General features: G+C 43.1%; 2 protein-coding genes across 4 annotated transcripts; both read left to right on the top strand.

Moving 5' to 3' along the window:
* Positions 1-536: 536 nt before the first annotated feature.
* zbtb8a (zinc finger and BTB domain containing 8A) lies at positions 537-8147 on the top strand. 2 transcript variants are annotated; one of them, XM_053632721.1, is made up of 4 exons: positions 537-1194; positions 4990-5735; positions 6107-6276; positions 6634-8147. In XM_053632721.1, the coding sequence occupies exons 1-4, from the start codon at positions 1130-1132 to the stop codon at positions 6949-6951; spliced, it is 1299 nt and encodes a 432-aa protein (XP_053488696.1). In that variant the 5' UTR covers positions 537-1129; the 3' UTR covers positions 6952-8147. The 2 variants fall into 2 exon arrangements, with proteins under 2 accessions (XP_053488696.1, XP_053488695.1); XM_053632720.1 differs by having other exon boundaries at positions 537-2025.
* A 907-nt stretch (positions 8148-9054) lies between these two features.
* hmgcl (3-hydroxy-3-methylglutaryl-CoA lyase) lies at positions 9055-20466 on the top strand. 2 transcript variants are annotated; one of them, XM_053632723.1, is made up of 8 exons: positions 9055-9272; positions 10579-10662; positions 10785-10892; positions 13386-13481; positions 14589-14737; positions 14907-15159; positions 15534-15659; positions 17704-20466. In XM_053632723.1, exons 1-8 carry the CDS (start codon positions 9201-9203, stop codon positions 17803-17805), a joined length of 990 nt encoding a protein of 329 aa, XP_053488698.1. In that variant the 5' UTR covers positions 9055-9200; the 3' UTR covers positions 17806-20466. The 2 variants fall into 2 exon arrangements, with proteins under 2 accessions (XP_053488698.1, XP_053488699.1); XM_053632724.1 differs by having other exon boundaries at positions 9137-9350.
* The last annotated feature ends 455 nt before the right edge of the window (positions 20467-20921 follow it).

Genomic DNA, 20921 nt, shown 5'->3' with positions numbered 1-20921 from the left:
TGTGTGTGTGTGTGTGTGTGTGTGTGTGTGTGTGTGTGTGTGTGTGTGGTTGTCTGAGAGTGAGAAAGAGAAAACATACTAGTGGGAGGGATGGGCACACCAAATTGTTGAGGCCCCCCGGGCGCCCCCTGGCGGCCCCCACTTTGAAAACCACTGATCATATATATATATATATATATATATATATATATATATATATATATATATATATATAAAATCTGAAATCTTTTGATTTCAGATTATATGATGATCAGATATTTGATCTGAAATCTTTTTGATCCCCAAAAAATATAATCGTGCCGACATTTATTATCTTTCATTAGAAAACTAACATTTTATCTACAAAATAATATAATTTTTTAAAAAACGTTCGACTCGGAGAGAAATATCTCCAATAAGCAGCCGATAAGCGTCCGGCATCGGCGTGAACTCCTTTAATACTGTTTAAAAAAACATCTCAGGGAAATTCCTCAAGACATCGGGTGAGAAAACGCCGAGAAGACGTTTCTGATACAATTCTAGGCGAGAAGCGAGTCTACTTCGAAGATGCTAAAATACTATAAAATATATATATAAAATAAAATTATTTTGGATTTATTTGGGATTTTTTTAAATCACAACATAATTCCCATAATTCCTTGGGTGTTACTCCAGAGTTCTGATGACTTTATTATTATTATTATTCTAAAATGTGATGGGGGGAATATAAAAATAAAGAATGAGTGTGTAAACTTTTGGCTGGAATTGTGTATATATATCACACACACACACACACACACACACACACACACACACACACACTGGACTAAAACGTCCAAATCTTTCCTGTTTCCCGCGACGCGACTTTGAATCTTTGCTTCTCCATAAATAATGGCACCCTTTAATCAAAATGCAGATTGAACTATCACAGCCGGGTTGCATGTCTGTAACTTTAAGCGAGTCTTACTGCCCCAAGCGGGCTCTCTGAACGCCCACGTCAGCACACTCGGGTTTTTTTTTGTTTTTTTTTTCTATCCCTCCCTCCTCCCGCACAACCGGGTTTCGGTCTTTCGGGCTGAGCAGGAAGCGATCGGTGGGGGGAGGAAAAATAATAATAAAACTACTACTACTACCACCACCAGCGAAGAAAATGGAGATGGTGTGTGAGAACGGCCCGCGCCGACCGTACAGGACACCGAGCGAGGCGGATCGGCAGTGAGTAGCGGAGTTGTTTTATGTGTATCGGGGATGTTAGACGGAAGCGGGTGGGCGACGGGACGGGCTCTGAGGTCGCCGCGCTATTGCGCATTCCGTGCGTAAACACGGTGCGCCCACGGCTCCGTCCGCAACCACCAGGGGAGGTTTTTTTTTTTTTTTTTTTTTTTTTTTTTGGGGCGGTTTAGTTTATAATCCGTGATGTAGACGTCTAAAGCGTGCACGTGTTAATTATATTCCTCTACAGATAGATGAATTGCCAAAAGCATGGTGCATTTTTTCCTCCTAAAGGGCGAGGTCGGATGGGTTCTGCTTGCCCGCTCGTGCGGCGGTTCTACACCTCGTATTCGTGCGTTATTTGCGTGTATTGCGGGTGTAGTGAAATCCTACGGATGCACGGGCTCGCCTACTTCACAACACACCACGGACCGACTTCATATCCTCCTCGACATTATTGTAAAAAAAAAAAAAAAAAAAAAAAACATCCATCACTCCTTTTTTTCTTTCTTTCTTTCATTCATTCTTTAAACATCCTCTTTCTAAATAAATAAACAAACAAAGCAAACGATATTTGTCTTGATCAACTTCAACGCGGACTTTCTCGCCTTTCTCTGCTTTTTGAGACGCGACCCGACTCGGGTGTAGCCCCCGCCCTCTTCTCCCGTGCCAGCGTTTGACTGACAGGCGCTCCAGCCAATCAGCGTGCGCGCTGCGTTCTCGGCTCCTCCTTTCTTTCTCCGCGGAACAAAGGATGGCCTGGGAGTGTTATTTGGAGAGGATAACCCAGAAAGGAAGCGCTCTCTTACGTGAACGGATGAGGAACGTATCTCCGTGGGTTTTTAAACTTCTTTCAGATAAAAACCGAGAGGATAAGACATGGGGTTTTGTTGTTGTTGTTTTTTTTTTTTTAAAGAACTGAAGCTTTACTGATTTGGGTCATGCCATCTGCATCCTGGAAAATCCCACATCATCCTGGGATCTCGAATAGATTTTTTTTTCTTTTCTTTTTTTTTTGGGTGGGGGGGGCACGTGAGATGATATGGCATGGATAATGTTGGCCATTAGCTTCCATCTAGGGACCTATTTCCCTCAACCCTAGTGCAAAAAAAAATAAAAAAAAATAATTGATGACAAGAACTTAATGTGATTGCACACGAGGCATGAATTCACAAAAAAAAAATGCTGATTTGTGACATTTTGTTTGGTTTAAATAAATCACATGCAGTTGTGCACATGACCTATCCACCCTTCCTGTATCCTGTATGGAGCATTTTCTGTTGATATGCAAGCGTAAAACTGCAAAACATGGCAGTTTTACTAAACTAACCGACAAATTAAACAATTCGATGACCAGTGAGATCATCACCAGAGGTCATACGTCGACTTTTCTAGATCTGTGTGTCTGTAAACGGGGTCAGTGGGGCCCTAGGGGACTGTGATGTGTAATGAGGGGGTCTGTTGCGAATTTATTATTATTATTATTTATTATTATTTAAATAATGAGACGTTGTTGGACATGGCAACGGATTACTCTCAAGGCTGGTATGGTTGTTGGCGTGATCATTATGTTATCATTTTAATTGACTGGCCAGCTGAAATAAAGAACTACATTTCCTAATCTAAAGCTCAGTACCGCAAAAACAAGTAAGTATCGTAATATTATGTAATCAGCCGAGTTTCAGTAAAAGTGAGGGGGGACATTATTACAGAAAGAAATGTTTCACATGGAGTCTTTGTCCTATATAGAGAAAATTTCTACACATCCTTAGCTTCCTCATTCCACCACCTCATAGCTTCCTTTTTTCTAGACTTACTAGCTTCCTACACCTCATAGTGTCCCACTTCCTACGCTTTCTACCTTCCTGCTTCTGACACCTCCTAGCATCCCTATTCCTTCACATCCTAGCTCCCTTATTGCTACACCTTCTAGCTTTTACTTCCTACACCTTCTAGCTTTCCGCTTCATACACCTTCTAGCTTTCACTTCCTACACCTTCTAGCTTTCCGCTTCATACACCTTCTAGCTTTCACTTCCTACACCTTCTAGCTTTCACTTCCTACACCTTCTAGCTTTCCGCTTCATACACCTTCTAGCTTTCACTTCCTACACCTTCTAGCTTTCACTTCCTACACCTTCTAGCTTTCCGCTTCATACACCTTCTAGCTTTCACTTCCTACACCTTCTAGCTTTCATTTTGTACACCTTCTAGCTTTCCGCTTCATACACCTTCTAACTTTCCGCTTCCTACACCTTCTAGCCTTCTGCTTCATACACCTTCTAACTTTCCGCTTCCTACACCTTCTAGCTTTCCGCTTCCTACACCTTCTAGCTTTCACTTCCTACACCTTCTAGCTTTCCGCTTCCTACACCTTCTAGCTTTCCGCTTCCTACACCTTCTAGCTTTCCGCTTCATACACCTTCTAGCTTTCCGCTTCCTACACCTTCTAGCTTTCCGCTTCCTACACCTTCTAGCTTTCACTTCCTACACCTTCTAGCTTTCACTTCCTACACCTTCTAGCTTTCACTTCCTACACCTTCTAGCTTTCCGCTTCATACACCTTCTAGCTTTCACTTCATACACCTTCTAGCTTTCACTTCCTACAACTTCTAGCCTTCCGCTTCCTACACCTTCTAGCTTTCCGTTTCCTACACCTTCTAGCCTTCCGCTTCCTACACCTTCTAGCCTTCCGCTTCCTACACCTTCTAGCTTTCACTTCCTACACCTTCTAGCTTTCCGCTTCATACACCTTCTAGCTTTCCGCTTCCTACACCTTCTAGCTTTCACTTCATACACCTTCTAGCTTTCACTTCCTACAACTTCTAGCCTTCCGCTTCCTACACCTTCTAGCTTTCCGCTTCCTACACCTTCTAACTTTCCGCTTCCTACACATCCTAGCTTCTTTATTTCTATCTCCTAGCTTCCCACTTCAGACGCATTCCTACTTCCGACACCTCCTAGCTTCACTTTTCAGTCCATACAGGATTTTGCGATTTTTTTTGTGATTGTCACGGCCAAAAATGCTTGATTTTGCTGCGGCCTTTTTCATAATTTGCGATGCAACTCATGGAGATTTTTGTGCTTTGTTTTGTGGATAACTACGTGATTTGGCAAAATTGCAATTGCACGCTCTTTCGCGGTGATGTCCATTGGTATATGAGACCTTTTAACTGTACTCACGCTCGACTTATGTGAATTGAAGAGGTCTTTGGCTGAATGATGACGTCACATGACGCTTCTTGCCCCAAATCCTCAGGAAATCCATGGTAATTTTGGAAAATTGCAATCTCCCCAGAATATAGCAGAGCTTGCTTGGTTTTCCGTTAATTTCCGCATTCGCAAAATCCTGGATGGACTAACTAGTCCAAAAATTCCGACACCTCCTGTACAAACTTCCCACTTCCAACAGTTCCGACACCTCACTTCTCACGTTTTATACACGTTTTATACCCAAAATGTTTTATTCCTCACTAGAATCCCATGATATTCATCTTTTCCCTTCATAAAAAACCCCCAAAGCCTCAAATAACTACATACGATTGAACATAAGAACCCATCGTAGTTAATATTGAAATAATTGTCTTACACGCAGAAAGAAATCTGTGCTGTTTGACCTGAAGGCGCCTGTTTGAGAATATTTGTCCTAGATAGAGAAAATAATAATAGACATTAATAATATTAATAATAACGACATTAAGGAATATCGTGATTTGTTTCGTATGTAAAAAGAGCAATGACCTGCTTCAATGTAAATTTCCACGTTTAAACTGTGTGTCATTTTTGGATGTTATTTCAGGCCGGTGCACAGATGGACGAGCGCCGACATGTCTGCCAACCACCACAGTTGCCTCCTGAAGCAGTTGGACCAGCAGCGACGCCAGGAGCTGTTCTGCGACTGCAACGTACTGGTCGGTGGACGCCTTTTCCGGGCGCATCGAAACGTCCTATTCGGGAGCAGCGGCTACTTCCGAATGCTGCTGTCTCAGGGTGCGCGGGACAGCCTGGAACCTGCCAGGGCCTCGTTCGACGCCTTCAGCCCCGACACCTTCGCCACCATCCTAGACTTCGTGTACTCGGGTCACCTGGCTCTGGGCAGCGGCAACGTGATCGAGGTGATGTCCGCTGCCAGCTACCTGCAGATGGACAACGTCATCGCCTACTGCAAGGCCTTCATCGAGTCCTCGCTGGAAATCAGCGCCAAGGAGGCGACCGAGGACGCCCTGCCTCCTCAGAGTGTCCTGTGGGAGCACCAGGACGACGGCAAGGACGACGACGAGTACGAGGCGGAGGTGACGAACGAGCAGAGCCTGCAGTGCCAGACGGTTCTGGAGGCAGGCTTGAAGGAGGAGCAGGCGGAGCAGTTCGATGGAGTCTCTGAGCCCAAGAGGAGAGGAACCAGGAAAAGATCGGCCACTCATCGGTACAGCCCGGATGAGAGTTTGCCGATCGACCTCCAGGGGGCAACGACGGGCACACAGAAAGCAGACGAGCTCTATGCCACCCTGCCTACCATCGTAGGAGTCGTGGGGGTTTTCAATAAAGGTGAGCGCCAGTAATGATCCAAGTAATGTATATTTGGAACTCGCTTTATTATCATTATCTCATCATCCACACATCGATTAATCAGTCATTTCATTTCATTTGGAAGACTAGATAGACAGCATTTCCATCCATTTATTCATTCAGTAAGACACTGGATCTTTACATAAGAATCGTTCATCCAAAAACGTATCGTCACTGCACGGTTTTTGTAATGTTTGGAAGGTGCTTGTGTATAACCTCACATGATTTATTTATTTTTATATTTTTTTTTCTTCTTTTTTCACGGTTTAGCCTAACTCGGAGTTATCCCTGATTTCTCATTATCCCTTCTTCCTACCCGTCCTGTAAATCTCGCTCTCTCTCGCCTTCAGACTCCGCCCCCACAGTGCGCTTTAAGTGCCCGTTCTGCACACACACGGTGAAGAGGAAGGCGGATCTGAAGAGACACCTGAGGTGCCACACGGGCGAGAGGCCGTACCCCTGCCAAGCCTGCAGTAAACGCTTCACTCGTCTCGAGCACCTGCGCAGCCACTTTGAGACAGTGAGGGACTTTTATACATGCCATAACTTCATATATTTACTTCTAGATTTCTAGTACGTCTTATGTTGCCTTAGTATGCTAACTTCTACGCTTATTAACCTCCGACTTCCTCTTAGCTTCCTACGCACTATTTCTCTTAGCCCCCTAGCTTCCCACTTCCTACCCTCCCTTGCTTCCATATTCCTACACATCCTACTTTCCTTATTTCTATATTTTCTACCGTCACACTTCCTACACCTCCTAGTTGCCCACATTTGACACCTACTATCTTCACACTTCTTATCAACTATAGGGGAATAAAACAGCACACCCCAAAGTGTTCTATTCCTCACGTGAATCCACTGATTTTCCTTTCAGATCCACCAGGCGCGTAAGCTGGTGTGCCGGAAGTGTAAGCGGCACGTGACGGAGCAGAACAGCCGTGTGGTGTGTGAGGGCTCACGCCGATACCGGCTCTGTGAAGCGTGTCTGCAGGAAAGCGGCCTGGTGGCACATGATGGCACCGACGCTAACACGGAGGAGCCAGGTCTTCTGCTGGGGGTGGAGGAGGAACTGGAGGGCAACCGCAATGCCTCATGGGGGATGGAGGATGAGGATGACCTTGCTGAGGATTCAGGAACTGACCTCATCATTCAGGAAGTGGATGACAGTGACGAGGAGCCCAGCGCAAAGTGACGCTAGTGTGTGTGTGTGTGTGTGTGTGCATGTGAGAGCAATTTGCACCAAATTCAGCTTCACTTCTTTTAAAAACGGGCATCTTTGAATCAAAGAAAAATGTTCTATACATGTATAAATTGTATTATTAAGAAAAGTATGTAAATAGTTTATTTCAATATCACGGTTGGTTAAATGACTTCCTCTTGCTTCTTATATCAGGAAACGAATAATCTTGCAACGTAATATTTTGGCACAAGCAGTCCGAATTTCCTGCATTTTCCTATGACTTATGAATTCTTTTATCTACGTTTACGTCCACTTCGCCAAATACTTTCGCCAGTTGTAAAGATTCCTAATAATCTGTGTCCAAGCGTTGTCCGAGCGCCTTTCTTTACATCACCGTTTGAACAATCAAGCATCGTTTTCTCTTAATGTTTCATGGACAATTTTATGGAAATGAATACACTTTGCACTCCTCTATCAATCATTATTATTATTATTATTATTATTATTATTATTATTATTATTGTTATTGTTGTTTTGTTGCTCAGTAAGACAATGATCGTATCTTATTTTTACTTTTTTATAAATAAAAATACATTTATTATCACATTTGTTATAAAGCGGATTAAATTGTTACTATAGTATGGCAGAAGTCATTGCTCCTTTATTTTTTTTTAAGCGCATGCTTAGTCGTGGTTCGACTAGAAAACTAAATTAAAATAGAAATACAGAATTTTAAGAGAGACTAACAAGTTACTCGGTGTCAAACCACTGTCTAGGTCATGTTATGGAGAACATTGGGAGTGACAGAACACTGAACAACATTGGTGTGTTACGGCAGGGTGGCAAGGAGAAAGCCACTGCTCTCCGAAAAGAACGTTGCTGCCCATGTGCAGCTTGATAACGATCACGTGGACAAGCCAGAAGGCCGTCAGAACTTTTCGAACTTTAAATGAGAAGCGTTATGTTTGGAAAAAGGAAAACACTGCATTCCAGTATAAGAACCTTATCGCGTCTGTGAAACATGGTGGTGGTAGTATCGTTTTTTGGGGGGTTTTTTTGCCGCATCTGGGCCAGGACGACTTGCCATCATTCATGGAACAATGAATTCTTTCAACAGAAGACTGCTGTATGAAACAGTGCAGTTACATTAGCGGAATGTAGAAAGAATAAATGCTAAATAAATAAATAAATCAGCTAGCAGAGCTGCCAGCTTCACCAGCGACCAACTTGACCTGTGTTCTGGCAGCTGGATTTTGTTCTAAAGGTCGCACACAATAGATTTACATGCATCTGAGGTCAAAAAAACACTTTAACGGTGCTCATAATTTAAACTGCAGCATCACCCCCTCACCCCCACCCCCCAGTGTCACAAACGACTCGTTAAATGATCCATTCTAAATGATTCCTTCTAAACTCCTTGAAGTTACGAAGAAATAAATGAATAAAAAAAAACATTGCTTGCAATATTATTGAGAACCCTGAAAGCATAATCTCCTCTGTCCTGAATACACCGTGTGGCCAAAAGTTTGTGGACACCACACCCTGTGCTTATTGAACATCCTGTTGTAGATTTCTTCCTCTCTTTGCTGTTATAACGCGCTCCACTCATCTGGGAAGGCTTTCTACTAGATTTTGGAGCGTGGCTGTTGGGGAATTGTGTTCATTCAGCTACGAGAGCATTACTGAGGTTGAGGTCAGGCGCCGATGTCGGGATGTCGAGGAGGCTCCAGTTCCAATTCATCCCAGAGGTGTTCAGTAGGGTTGACGTCAGGGCTGTGTTGAAATTGTAACGCTACAGCGTACAAAGACGTTCGTTACAGTTGTGTGCTTTGTGTAGAATGTGTCGATCTCGTTTAGTTCCGTGTCGTCTCATGTGGTTAGTGTGTCGAGTGATGTAGCACCGTGGTCCTGGGAGAACGTTGTTTCGTTTCACTGTGTACCGTACCCGCTGTATGTTTTTGAAACGACAATGAAGCCACTTTGTGGGAATGTTTTGAGGTAGAACGGTATAAAAGTGATGGTCGGGTGTCCGGATACTTTTGGCTCTGTTTGTAAAACGTCGAATAAACGTCTCCTTAGAGAATATATATATATGTTCTATATTCTAAATGGTTATATTCTACATACAAAAGGTGTGCAGAGTGTGAGACAGGGTGATCCGCAGCAGTAGATGGCGGTGTGGATGTTGTGAGTGAGTGAGTGAGTGAGAGAGAGTGTGTAGATACACCGCAGGGACACTCGGGGTGTAGTTGTGAGGGAACATGGCGGCGGCGATGATGAGGATTGTACAGGCTTCATTCTCAGGGCGCTGCTGTTACTCTGTGGCCAAATCAGTGAGTTATACAGCGCACTTTATATCACTTCTGGAGCTGTAACACGCTTTTTTCATGAACGACTGCTTGGATTTGGAGGTAAAAAAAAAAAAAAAACAGAAACGAAAACTGAACTGTTGCAGTTTCCACATATACAGGTTGATCTCTGTCCTCTCAGCTGTTAACAATAATAAAAAAAAAGATAAACAGATTCCTACGTCACACGGATACCGGAAGTGAATTCATTTTCACTTAGATGTCTTTATTAACAGCCTATTTGTACGGTTATTATAATGATTTATGTCTTAGCGACTACTTCAGGATCATAGGTAGGGTTTGGTTAAATATATTATGTTTTAAGCCGTTTATTTAAGTTATAATATAATCGTGAATGAAAACTACATGTCCCTCCACATCATATATCATAGCCGTTTAGGACTTTTGCTAACTAGCAGGTTCTATGTATATAGCACCAATAGTGCCCCTTAGTGACATTATACATCTTTTAGACGTTTAAAAATTGTGAACGTTTTTGTTTTATCTTGTTTTATTGATGTCCCGACTCTTTGAGTCGACTACGTTTAAGAGAGTCGACTCGCGTATGTGAGTCGGTTCTTTCTTCATGGCTAAGGTTGTCAGGATATTATCAGGATAAATGGAAATAAAATCTTCATAACTAAGCGCACACACACACACAGAGCAAACAGTGACATTAATGCAGAGATGCTTTCTGTGTTCGCTAATGCACATTTGTTTTTTTTTGTTTTTTTAAGCCTGACAGTCATTACTTTAAAATGTTTAAAACGCAATGCAGAGTATTATTTTGTTCATTACAAGGCGGATTAAGATTTCGTAAAACACTTTTAACCTCAGCTAGGTAAAGAACAACAAATATTGATCATAAAATTATTGGATATAAACTGTACAGTACATAAGAATCGATTCTTGATTGGTGAGCCGAGTCAAAGGGTTGACTCACTGAAAAGAACCGAAGCTCCCATCACGATAGCTTTGTCGTCTGGTTGATCTAGCAAAATGCCCGGATGAGACCGTGCTATCTGATTCGTTCTAGTACGTCTTCTTTGGCTATTAATGCTCAGCGTTAACACTCAGAGGGGGAATTACCGCCACCTACCGGTATCTCGGTTAAATTGCTCATGATATCTGGGTTATGGATTTGAGATAGCAGCTCATATCAAACCTTATGTCCTGACTGAGCGTCAATTAGTGGTGCGTATCACTAACACGGTGTGTATGCATAACATGATGAATAAATATCTTGTTTATCTTCTGTAAAGTATTTGTTTTAATCTGTGTGTATTTCTAGGTTAGTTTGTGTGCTACTAGGCCTCTTCCAGAAAAAGTGAAGATAGTGGAAGTCGGACCCAGAGATGGACTGCAGAACGAGAAGGTGAAAGAGGCTTCCCGTCTGTCCATAAATATATCCGTCTCACGTTCCTAGTGTATTTCTACATCTGAATTCACTACACAGTTTAATATACATAGCATAACTTTCCCTGTCTGTTCCGTTAGACCATCGTTCCAGCCGAGGTGAAGATCCATCTGATCGACATGCTCTCGGAGGCGGGACTTCCTGTCATTGAGGCTACGAGTTTTGTCTCGCCTAAATGGGTCCCACAGGTAAGATGTCTCACTTCCCGTCGTTTAACGATAATACACTGGAATCCGTATTGACGAGTATACGAGCCAGAAACGCATTTACGTTTACACGAGCTTATCGAGAAACAAAAATGTAAAGTCACGTAGTAATGTAGAACTGAAATCAATTTTCACGAACATAGCAAAATTCAAGGCTATATTTATGCTCCCGCATGGTAAAACCGAGATGAATGCATTACCCGTTAAGCAAGACACTAAAGTGAAACACTGATTCCTCTTATCGTACGTTTTTATCGGTTTATAGTTAGTCTTAATATCATCCAACGTCCACGAAACAAGTTAGTTTCTGTTCTCGCTTACGTTATAGCAGCTATAAACAGTCGCTCCCTGACTGAAACTGGAGACTCCTTACGTAACCTCCCGTATCTGTACTAATACTAATACTGAATAGGGTCTCGCTTCGCTCTCGAAACATCCTCAATTGTTCATGGAATGGATTCCAGAAGATGTTGGAAACATTCCTTTGAGATACTGGTCCATGTTGACGTGATCGCATCACGTAATTCATGCAGATTTTTCACGTTCACGACCATGCTGTGAATCTTCTGTTCTGTCTTTAATTTATTTATTCATTTTCATATGGTTCATTTTCATGTGATTCATTTTCATGAGATTCATATTCAAGTGATACATTTTCATGTGATTCATTTACATGTGATTCATTTTCATGTGATTCATATTCAAGTGATACATTTTCATGTGATTCATTTACGTATGATTCATTTTCATGAGATTCATATTCATGAGATTCATATTCAAGTGATTCATATTCAAGTGATACATTTTCATGTGATTCATTTTCATGAGATTCATATTCATGAGATTCATATTCAAGTGATACATTTTCATGTGATTCATTTACGTATGATTCCGTTACATGTGATTCATTTACTAATTTGCTTCTCTTTAAATCCAGTTTTAGACTGTGATATTACAAAGGTCTTTCCAGATTATTACTTGCTACACTGTATGAGATAACCCCAGTAAAACTGCCTTGAATTCTATAATATAAATTGTTCACCATGTTAGGTTTAAATCCTCTAAAAAAAGATTCGCAATTAAATAACATTGCATCCTTCAAAGCACTGGCATGTTCTGCTTACTCTCACAATCCTCCAAACTCCCACACCCAAAGTCTCCATAAACAAATGAGACAGCAGTGTATCCTACAAAAACCGAACGTTGTCCACAATGTGAAAACAACTCGGAGAGTACGCTGAACTAACCAACAAAATTACCAAGACTGATAAACAGTCTGCACACTATAATAAATATAATGTCCTTACCTTTTAAAGACTTGTAACAAATAATATAACAGTGTAGCACGTAAAGCCGAGGTGAATCTCCTGTTCTAACACGCGCCAAAGGTGTTCTACTGGAGTCGGATCCAGAGACTGGGAAGGCCAGTGGAGGACGTTGAACGCGTTGTCATGTTGATGAAAGCAGTTTGAGACGACTCTTGCTTTTTGACATGGTGCATTATCATGCTGGAGTTATCATAGCCATTAGAAGATGGGTAAATTGTGGCCATGAAGGGGTGCACATGTTCAGCAACAGTACTCAAATACGCTGTGGCGTTCAAGCGACGATTGATTGGTATTAACGACCCCAAGAAAACATTCCCCACACCATTCCACCACCTCCACCAGCCTGGACTGGACACGAGGCAAATTGGGTCCATGGATTCATGCAGTTAGTGCCAAATTCTGACCGTACCATGTGTGTGCCTCAGCAGAAATCGAGATTCGTCAGACCAGGCGACGTTTTCCCAGTCTTCACCCGTCCAGATTTGGTGAGCCTGTACCCACTGCACCCTCAGCTTTCTGTACATCGCGGACGGGTGTTGAACCTGACGTGTGGAACCTCAAGGTTGAACGTGTTACGCATTCTGAGATGCTTTTCTGCTCTGCACATTTCTACAGAGTGGTTATCGGAGTTACTGCGGCCTTTCTGTCAGATCGAACCAGTCTGACCATTCTCGACTGACCTCTCATCAACAAGGCGTTTCTTTATTGCACCATTCGGAGTAAACTCTTAAAGACTGTCGTGTGTGAAAATCCCAGGAGATCAGCAGGTATAGAAATACTCAACCCAGCCCGTCTGGCACCTGATTATATCTATTGCACTGCTGTCACATATGGTTGGTTAGGTAACCGCATGAGTGAGTAGGTGTACAGGTGTTCCTAATAAAGTGTTCAGTGAGTGTTTGTGTCCATGCCAAAGATATTTGAACATTTTCCTTGAACGCCTAAACTTAACCCTAACTCTGACCCTTTTCCCAGTTGGACAGTGGGAATTATGGTTTTCCCGTTAGATTTTTTTTTTAAATGTAGCATTAATACTGCACACGAAGCTGGACAAAGGGTTTTTTTTTTTTTCTCACCATTAACAGGTTATAACCAGAACTATTGAGCTATTGTATTAAAGCAGCACTATCACTGTGGCCTTTTGCAGATGGCTGATCAGGAGGAAGTGATGCAAGGCATCAACAGGAAGCCTGGCGTGAATTATCCAGTGCTGACTCCTAACCTGAAGGGCTACAGAGCTGCTGTAAGTACCGGCAAAACCCAAAAACACACATGATGGTGGGAGGGTCATGGCAGGATCTTGATTTTGTGGTCAGTAAACCATTTCTGTGTTGATTTTGATGATGTTTTGGATCATTGTCCTGCTGGAAGATCCAACCACGGCCTATTTGAATCTTTCTGTCAGAGGCAGTCAGGATTTCATTTAATATCTGTTGATATTTGATGGAGTCCGTGATGCCATGTGTCCTAACAAAATGTCCAGGACCTCTGGCAGAAAAACAGCCCCAAAACATTAAAGATCCACCTCCATATTTACCCGTGGGCATGAGGTACTTTTCCATACGGCTACCTCTCTGTGTGCTCCAAAACCACCTCTGGTGTTTATTACCAAAAAGCTCTATTCTGGTTTCATCTGACCACAGAACCCGATCCCATTTGAGGTTCCAGTAGTGTCTGCACACTGAAGACGCTCGAGTTTGTTTTCAGATGAGAGTAGAGGCTTTTTTCTTGAAACCCTTCCAAACAACTTGTGGTGATGTCGGTGACTTCGGATTGTAGTTTTAGAGACTTTCTGACCCCAAGACACAACTAACATCTGCATTTCTCCAGCTGTGATCCTTGGAGATTTTTTAACCACTCGAACCGTCCTCTTCACAGTGCGTTGAGACGATATAGTCACACGTCCAATTCCAGGTCGATTCATAACATTTCCAGTGGACTGGAACTTCTTAATTATTGCCCTGATGGTGGAAATGGGCGTTTTCAATGCTTGTGCTATTTTCTTATAGACACGCCCCATTGTGTGAAGCTCAACAACCTTTTGCCGCACATCACAGCTATATTCCTCGCTCTTACCCATTCTTATGAACGACTAAGGGAATTTGGCGTATGTGTTACCTCATATTTATACCCCTGTGAAACAGGAAGTCATGCTTGAACAATTTCCTGTTCCTAGTCACCCAGGTGTACTAAAAAAAAATGTAAACATCAAAAGGTTAAACAGTTTTTCACAGCCTTCTTTGCTCATATTTACCAAGGGTGCCAATATTAGTGGAGGGCACTGGACAGATGAGTGTGTGTGCTGTAATATTACTGCTTTTGTTCCTCTCGGTCTCTTTCCCTCTCGTAGGTGAAGGCTGGCGCGAAGGAGGTGGCGATATTCGGCGCCGCCTCGGAGCTCTTCAGTAAGAAGAACATTAACTGTACGGTGGAGGAAAGTCTGCAGCGCTTCGAGGAAGTGACGGCGGCGGCCAAACAGGAAGGAGTACCTGTCCGAGGGTACAGCACGCTATATAACCCGTCACCAAGAAGCTCTTTAATGCACCAGTTTCCAAAAAAATAATAAATCGAAGATTCTACTGTTCTTCAGGAATAACTCAGTATCAGTGTTTGATTAATGGTGGACTAACTACTAACCACGCCCCCTCCGCGTATTGTGTTTTTCCAGCTATGTGTCATGTGTCCTGGGATGTCCTTACGAAGGCAAAGTCTCGCCGATGAAGGTAGCCGATGTCGCGAAGCGTCTGTACGCGATGGGCTGTTACGAAATCTCGCTGGGTGACACGATCGGAGTGGGTACGCCGGGCGGCATGTCCCAGATGCTGGAGGCGGTGATGAAGGAGGTGCCGGTCGACGCCCTGGCTGTTCACTGCCACGACACGTACGGACAGGCGCTCGCTAACATCCTGGTCGCGCTGCAGGTCAGATATTCATCAGACGGAGAGACCTGACCACGCGTTCCGGAAGTTTCTTTCCCGTTCATTACCTCTGTAGACACTCCAGAAAGAGTTTATTAAAGCTTCACACAAACCAGCCGACGAGCTCGATCTCGAGCGCTTACAACTCCTCAAAGAATGTTGTTGTTTTTTCCTGAAGCAAAATGCGCTATTTCATTTGTTCTCTTTAAGTGTCCCAGGAGTCAAACGATTCAAAAAACACAATTCGGAAAAACATTACAAAGGCGTTACACCTTATGGTATTTTTTTTCTGCGTGTTTGTGGTTGTAGATTTTCTCCACTCCTCATGTGGTTGTTTTGTTTGTTTGTTTGTTTGTTTGTTTGTTTTGCTCGTACAGAATGGCGTAAGCGTCGTGGACTCGTCGGTGTCGGGATTGGGTGGCTGCCCGTACGCTCAGGGGGCTTCTGGAAACGTGGCCACCGAGGACGTCGTGTACATGCTGCACGGACTCGGCATCCATACGGTAAGCGTACATATCACTGCTTAAAAAAAAAAGTTTATTTTTACATGATCATAATGATAATGAGTCTTTATTGGTCACATATACAGTGAAATTGGTTTCTACGCATACCCCAGCATGTTAGGAGGTTGGGGTCAGACCGCAGGGTCAGCCATGATACAGCGCCCCCTGGAGCAGAGAGGGTTAAGGGCCTTGCTCAAGGGCCCAACAGTGGTAGCTTGGCAGTGCCGGGGCTCGAACAGGCAAAACAAGAATGTGATGTTTAAATGTACTACATTATATATTTATATTTAGCCCTATTTGGACTGGATTGGGTTTTTTTTTCATGTAATGAGGATCACAGCTCGCAATTTCATTTATTTCCGTAAAATTTTTCCATTTCCTTTATTGTCCCGTGGACGTCCAGTTACACGTTTCTGCAGCTACGCAGCCGGATTTTCACTTATTTATTTATTTATTTATTTATTTATTTATTTATTTAACCATCATTACATAACATCATATTTTTTTGAGAGATTGGTCCAACACATCGGTAATGTTCTGATTTCTGGAGGTGTTTAAAATACAATTCTCCAGTTACATGCATAAAGAATAATAAAAAATGTTTGGGTTTTTTTTCCCCCTCGTGGCGTAAATTGTTTAAACGTGTATTCGGACTGAAATGATCCCGAGATGTTTTCTCGGACATAAAAGGAAAAACGCCGAAATGAATAATTCTCAGACCCGGGCTCGCTGGGATTTTTGCGATCGCAGAAATCGACGCGGAATTAAGCAAACTCGCCGATATTTTTTCAAAATGTCCGCAGGTTTGGGCGGAGACGTGAGACGCGTCGTGTGACATCATCGCAGCGTGCGTTCAGGCGAAGCTCTCGTCGATTCACGAGTACGGCTAAAAGATCTCATTTACCAACAAACATCGCTGCAAAAGAGCGTGCGAAAGAATTTCGTGCAATTCAAGTCGTTTTTGGCCGCAACAATCACAAGATCCTTGTAGATCCGCGAGATCCTGTACGGACTGACTATGGTCAAGATCACAGGTTCCCAACCCTGGTCCTGCGTGAGTGGAGAGTCGTGAGTGGAGAGTCGTGAGTGGAGAGTCGTGAGTGGAGAGTCGTGAGTGGAGAGTCGTGAGTGGAGAGTCGTGAGTGGAGAGTCGTGAGTGGAGAGTCGTGAGTGGAGAATCGTGAGTCGTGAATCGTGAGTCGTGAATCGTGAGTCGTGAATCGTGAGTCGTGAATCGAGAGTCGTGAGTGGAGAGTCGTGAATCGAGAGTCGTGAGTGGAGAGTCGTGAATCATGAGTCGAGAGTCGTGAATCGTGGATCGTGAATCCAGAGTCGGTGTTTTAGAGTAAGCAAACTACTAAAATATGCAGAACAGGGGGTTCTCCAGGGCCAGGCTCAGGAACCTGTTGTGTCGAAAGTACACTAAGTACAGTTCTGAGTGTTTTATATGGGATATAGATTTATCTCATGTAGTCTTTATATAGAACTACGCTTTGTTTACACGAGGAACTGAATCGTTATCTCGGCGTGAGTTACGCTGTCGATTTTTACATTTTCCAGTGAAAGCTCGGTAACACTTTATTTGAAGGGTACGTACATATGAACTTCGTAACGCACTCGTACCCATTACATGAAGCTTTTATAAAACCATGTTGGAGGCTTTACGAAAGGCTTGTGTCAGACCTCGTCAGGTGACGTTACAGGCGTTACGCAGTAAGTCACGTAGGAGTGGAAAGGAGAGGGGTGCAGTTCATAAAACATTCACAAACGCTGCATAAATCTGTCATTTAAGCAGCATTCGACAATTTATAAAAATCTGTCTGTCGAAAGTTGTCAGGTGATGATAGTTTTATGCACCATCTCAGATTCGGAGCGGAGACAGAAGGCCTGTTATGACTGAGAGACAGTTCGATAACACATGAGGACATTCTGTATGAGCTTCGGGATGTGTTCAAATATCTAAACTCACCTCTTTTTTTTAAATTTCTCTTTCTAGTGGTATTTTTGAGTCCTGTGTTAGCGTGTGTGTTCATGTCTGTTACAGGGAGTAGACCTGCAGAAGCTGATGGATGCCGGATCGTTCATCTGCCGCTCTCTCAACAGACGAACCAGTTCCAAAGTTGCTCAAGCTTCGTGTAAACTGTGACCTCAGTTCAATTGTGTGTGTGTGTGTGTGTGTGTGTGTGTGTGTGTGTGTGTGTGTGTGTGTTTTTTATCTGTCTGTTTGGAATTTCATACCTTTTGCATAATCTAATAACGACCATGTTACCCGAGTATTGTTCATTCTGATCGTGTCGCTTTTAACTCCGGTCATTCTCTCTCTCGTTCTTGCTCTCTCTCTTTCTCTCTCGTTCTCTCGCGCTCTCTCACATTCTCTCTCGTTCTCTCGCGCTCTCTCACATTCTCTCTCGTTCTCTAGTTCTCGCTTTCTCTCTTGCTTTCTCATTCTCTCTCTCGCGCTCTCTCTCTTTCTCTCTCTCTCGCTCTCTCTCGTTCGCTCTCTTTCTCTCTTGCTCTCTCTCGCGCTCTCTCGTTCTCTCACATTCTCTCTCGCTCTCTAGTTCTCGCTTTCTCTCTTGCTTTCTCATTCTCGCTCTCGCACTCTCTTTCTCACTCTCTTTCTCTCTCGTTCGCTCTCTTTCTCTCTTGCTCTCTCTCGCTCTCTCTCTTTCATTCACTCTCGCGCTCTAGTTCTCGCTTTCTCTCTCGCTCTCTCTCTCTCTCGTTCTGTCTCTCTCCATCTTGCTCTCGTTGTCTCTCGCGCTCTAGTTCTCGCTCTCTAGTTCTCGCTTTCTCTCTCGCGCTTTCTCTCTCTCTCCCTCTCCCTCTCTCTGAATCTGCCATTTCCTGAAACAGACATAAGGAGGCCCTGATTATCCCTGTAGAGCCTAATGAACGGATGCACGATATCGTGCGTGCTTTAACCTGCACCACACACTGTTTCCAGCTGAAACACACTTTCCATTTGGTCCCATAATTGAAGGAAGCCGCATGAATCAGTGGCTTGTTTTCAGAAGATATTTGTACTGGAGGATTTCTCATGAATAGGTCTTGTAATTATACACACACACACACACACACACACACACACACACTTTTCATGCCTGTTTATTAGGGAAGCACGGAGAGAGACTGCTTCTCGTCTGGATGCCTTGGATTTGACAGCCTGCGTGCGTGCGTGCGCGTGCGTGCGTGCGTGTGTGTGTGTGTGGGTACAGTCTGGTATAAATATACAGAAGCAAGTGTTTAAACTGTCTAGTGTACTTATAATCAGGGAAGCAGCTCCAGTTCTTCTTGATGGCTCGATATTGTCGTTTTCAGCCCTTAATGAACCTAAACATCACGTGACGGCGTTATGTCCCGATAAACCGCCGACGTGAACAACAGTCGCTCGCCCACGGTTCTCTATTTATCGTAAGAAGCGTGATTTGTCGTAACCGCTGATCCACAGTCCGGTCCTGTTCCGAGCCCTAATATGGTCCGGCAGTCATTTCAAGAGGTCTGCGGAGCCAAAAGTCACCGCTGGCTCTCACATTAATATTGCTCGGTATTGCCAAGATACAGCCAAAACGAAAACAAATACATGACCTTAAGAATTATGAGTCTATAAGATGCGAATGGCATCATCCGCTGAAATCCAAGTCGCCAACGCACTGGGAAGGAATATTTTCACAACTGGAAAAACGCCGTATACCACGGCGCTGTTAGATTCTCCATTCTGATTGGTCAGAAGGTGGTGAATTTAAATTTTGAAAAAATTTGAAGGAAACAGCAGATTTACATTTAAGGTTTCGATTTATCCCGGGTTCTTAATTTATCTATAACGACAGGGCAATTCACAAATCGCGTTATTGAATCCGTTTCGCATTTTTTGGAAGGAGTCTCCAGTGTCGGTCGTAGATGAAGCTCCAGTTTCAAGTTTTTCGGACGTCTTCAGGACTGAGGAGTTTACGCTCTGCGTTGCCGGTGAGGTAGCGAGTGTTTACTGCTGATATAACATGAGCGAGAACAGGAACTAACCTAACTAACATTAACATTAAATGCAACAATAAATGGATAAAAAGTCAGACATTTTCTTTTTTATTATTAAATTAAATAAAAAAACCTGCGGTGGGGGATACAAGGGGGGTTTTTTTTGGTGGGTTGGTGTTTTTTTTTTGTTTGTTTGTTTTTTTTTTTTTTGCAGAAAACTACTTAAATCGGCGTAATCGCGATAGATGAACCGACACCTGACCAATCAGAAGCCGGAATTTAACAGAATAGGAATCGCACATCCCTGATCAGTCCGAACAGGATTTCGGAGGGGTTTATTTATTTATTTATTTAACTTTTGGACACGCCTTATCCGACTATTTTCGTCGACTGATGCGACGACTATTAAATCAGGAATGCACTAAAGAATTTTAAGCCTCCGCGGCATGAAGAAAGGCCCACACTAGGCTTTCTTCTTCTGTACAGGAAAACCTTCCTGCAGCTAACGTTCTCCCGAAGAGACGCAGCAGGACAGACTTCGCTTCGCTGGTTAATTTATTTTGTACATGTTTTCGCGGTTCTCACGGCCTGACGGAAGACAGACGCTTCACGCTGCCGGCGTCACAGCGGGAGAACGTTTATTACAGTCTACGCACGTCAATCTCACTTCCTTTCCGCGTACGGACCTCCGGTGTATATTCGCTCGAACGATTTGATTGTACATGAATTATTTTTGGAATACCTTCACGCTTTGGTTATGTACTTTATCGGTTTATTTACCGACTTGATAAATGCTGTATTGAAATAAACGGTGTTTGTGTAATATGTAAAATCACTTTGGCTTCGTTTCATGTGCTTGATTTGTAATTTTGGAGGCGCTTGTTTAAAAAAAAAAGAGGAGAAAAGCGGTCTGTTTATATAACGTCTAGTTTAAAAGGAATCTTATCTACTTCCCGAAGTCACGGTTTTTCCGCATTTCATTTCAGACATCGGGGACACGAGCTTCCTCTTTGAAATAGCAGGCTACTGTAGTGAAGGAGAGCGAATAGGAAGGACGTTTGCAAAAGCATGAGCATCTAAATCCTTACACGCTCGAATTGCGCAAGGAATACAAGCGTATTATCATCCGAATGACTTCTAACTGAATTCCTACCGGATTTCGGATGTCTAGATCTTTTACACTTTTCTGGCAACGAGCTTCAGGATCTCGAAAGCTTAGGTCTGAATTTTATTCACTGTTTTGGTACAAAGTGAGACAATGAAGGGCTTTTTTTTGTTTGTTTGTTTGTT

The sequence above is a fragment of the Ictalurus furcatus genome, chromosome 9, assembly GCF_023375685.1.
Source record: "Ictalurus furcatus strain D&B chromosome 9, Billie_1.0, whole genome shotgun sequence".
Classification (NCBI taxonomy): domain Eukaryota; kingdom Metazoa; phylum Chordata; class Actinopteri; order Siluriformes; family Ictaluridae; genus Ictalurus; species Ictalurus furcatus.
Note: the sequence above shows the minus strand (reverse complement) of the source record. Positions and strands in the feature narration are given on the sequence as shown.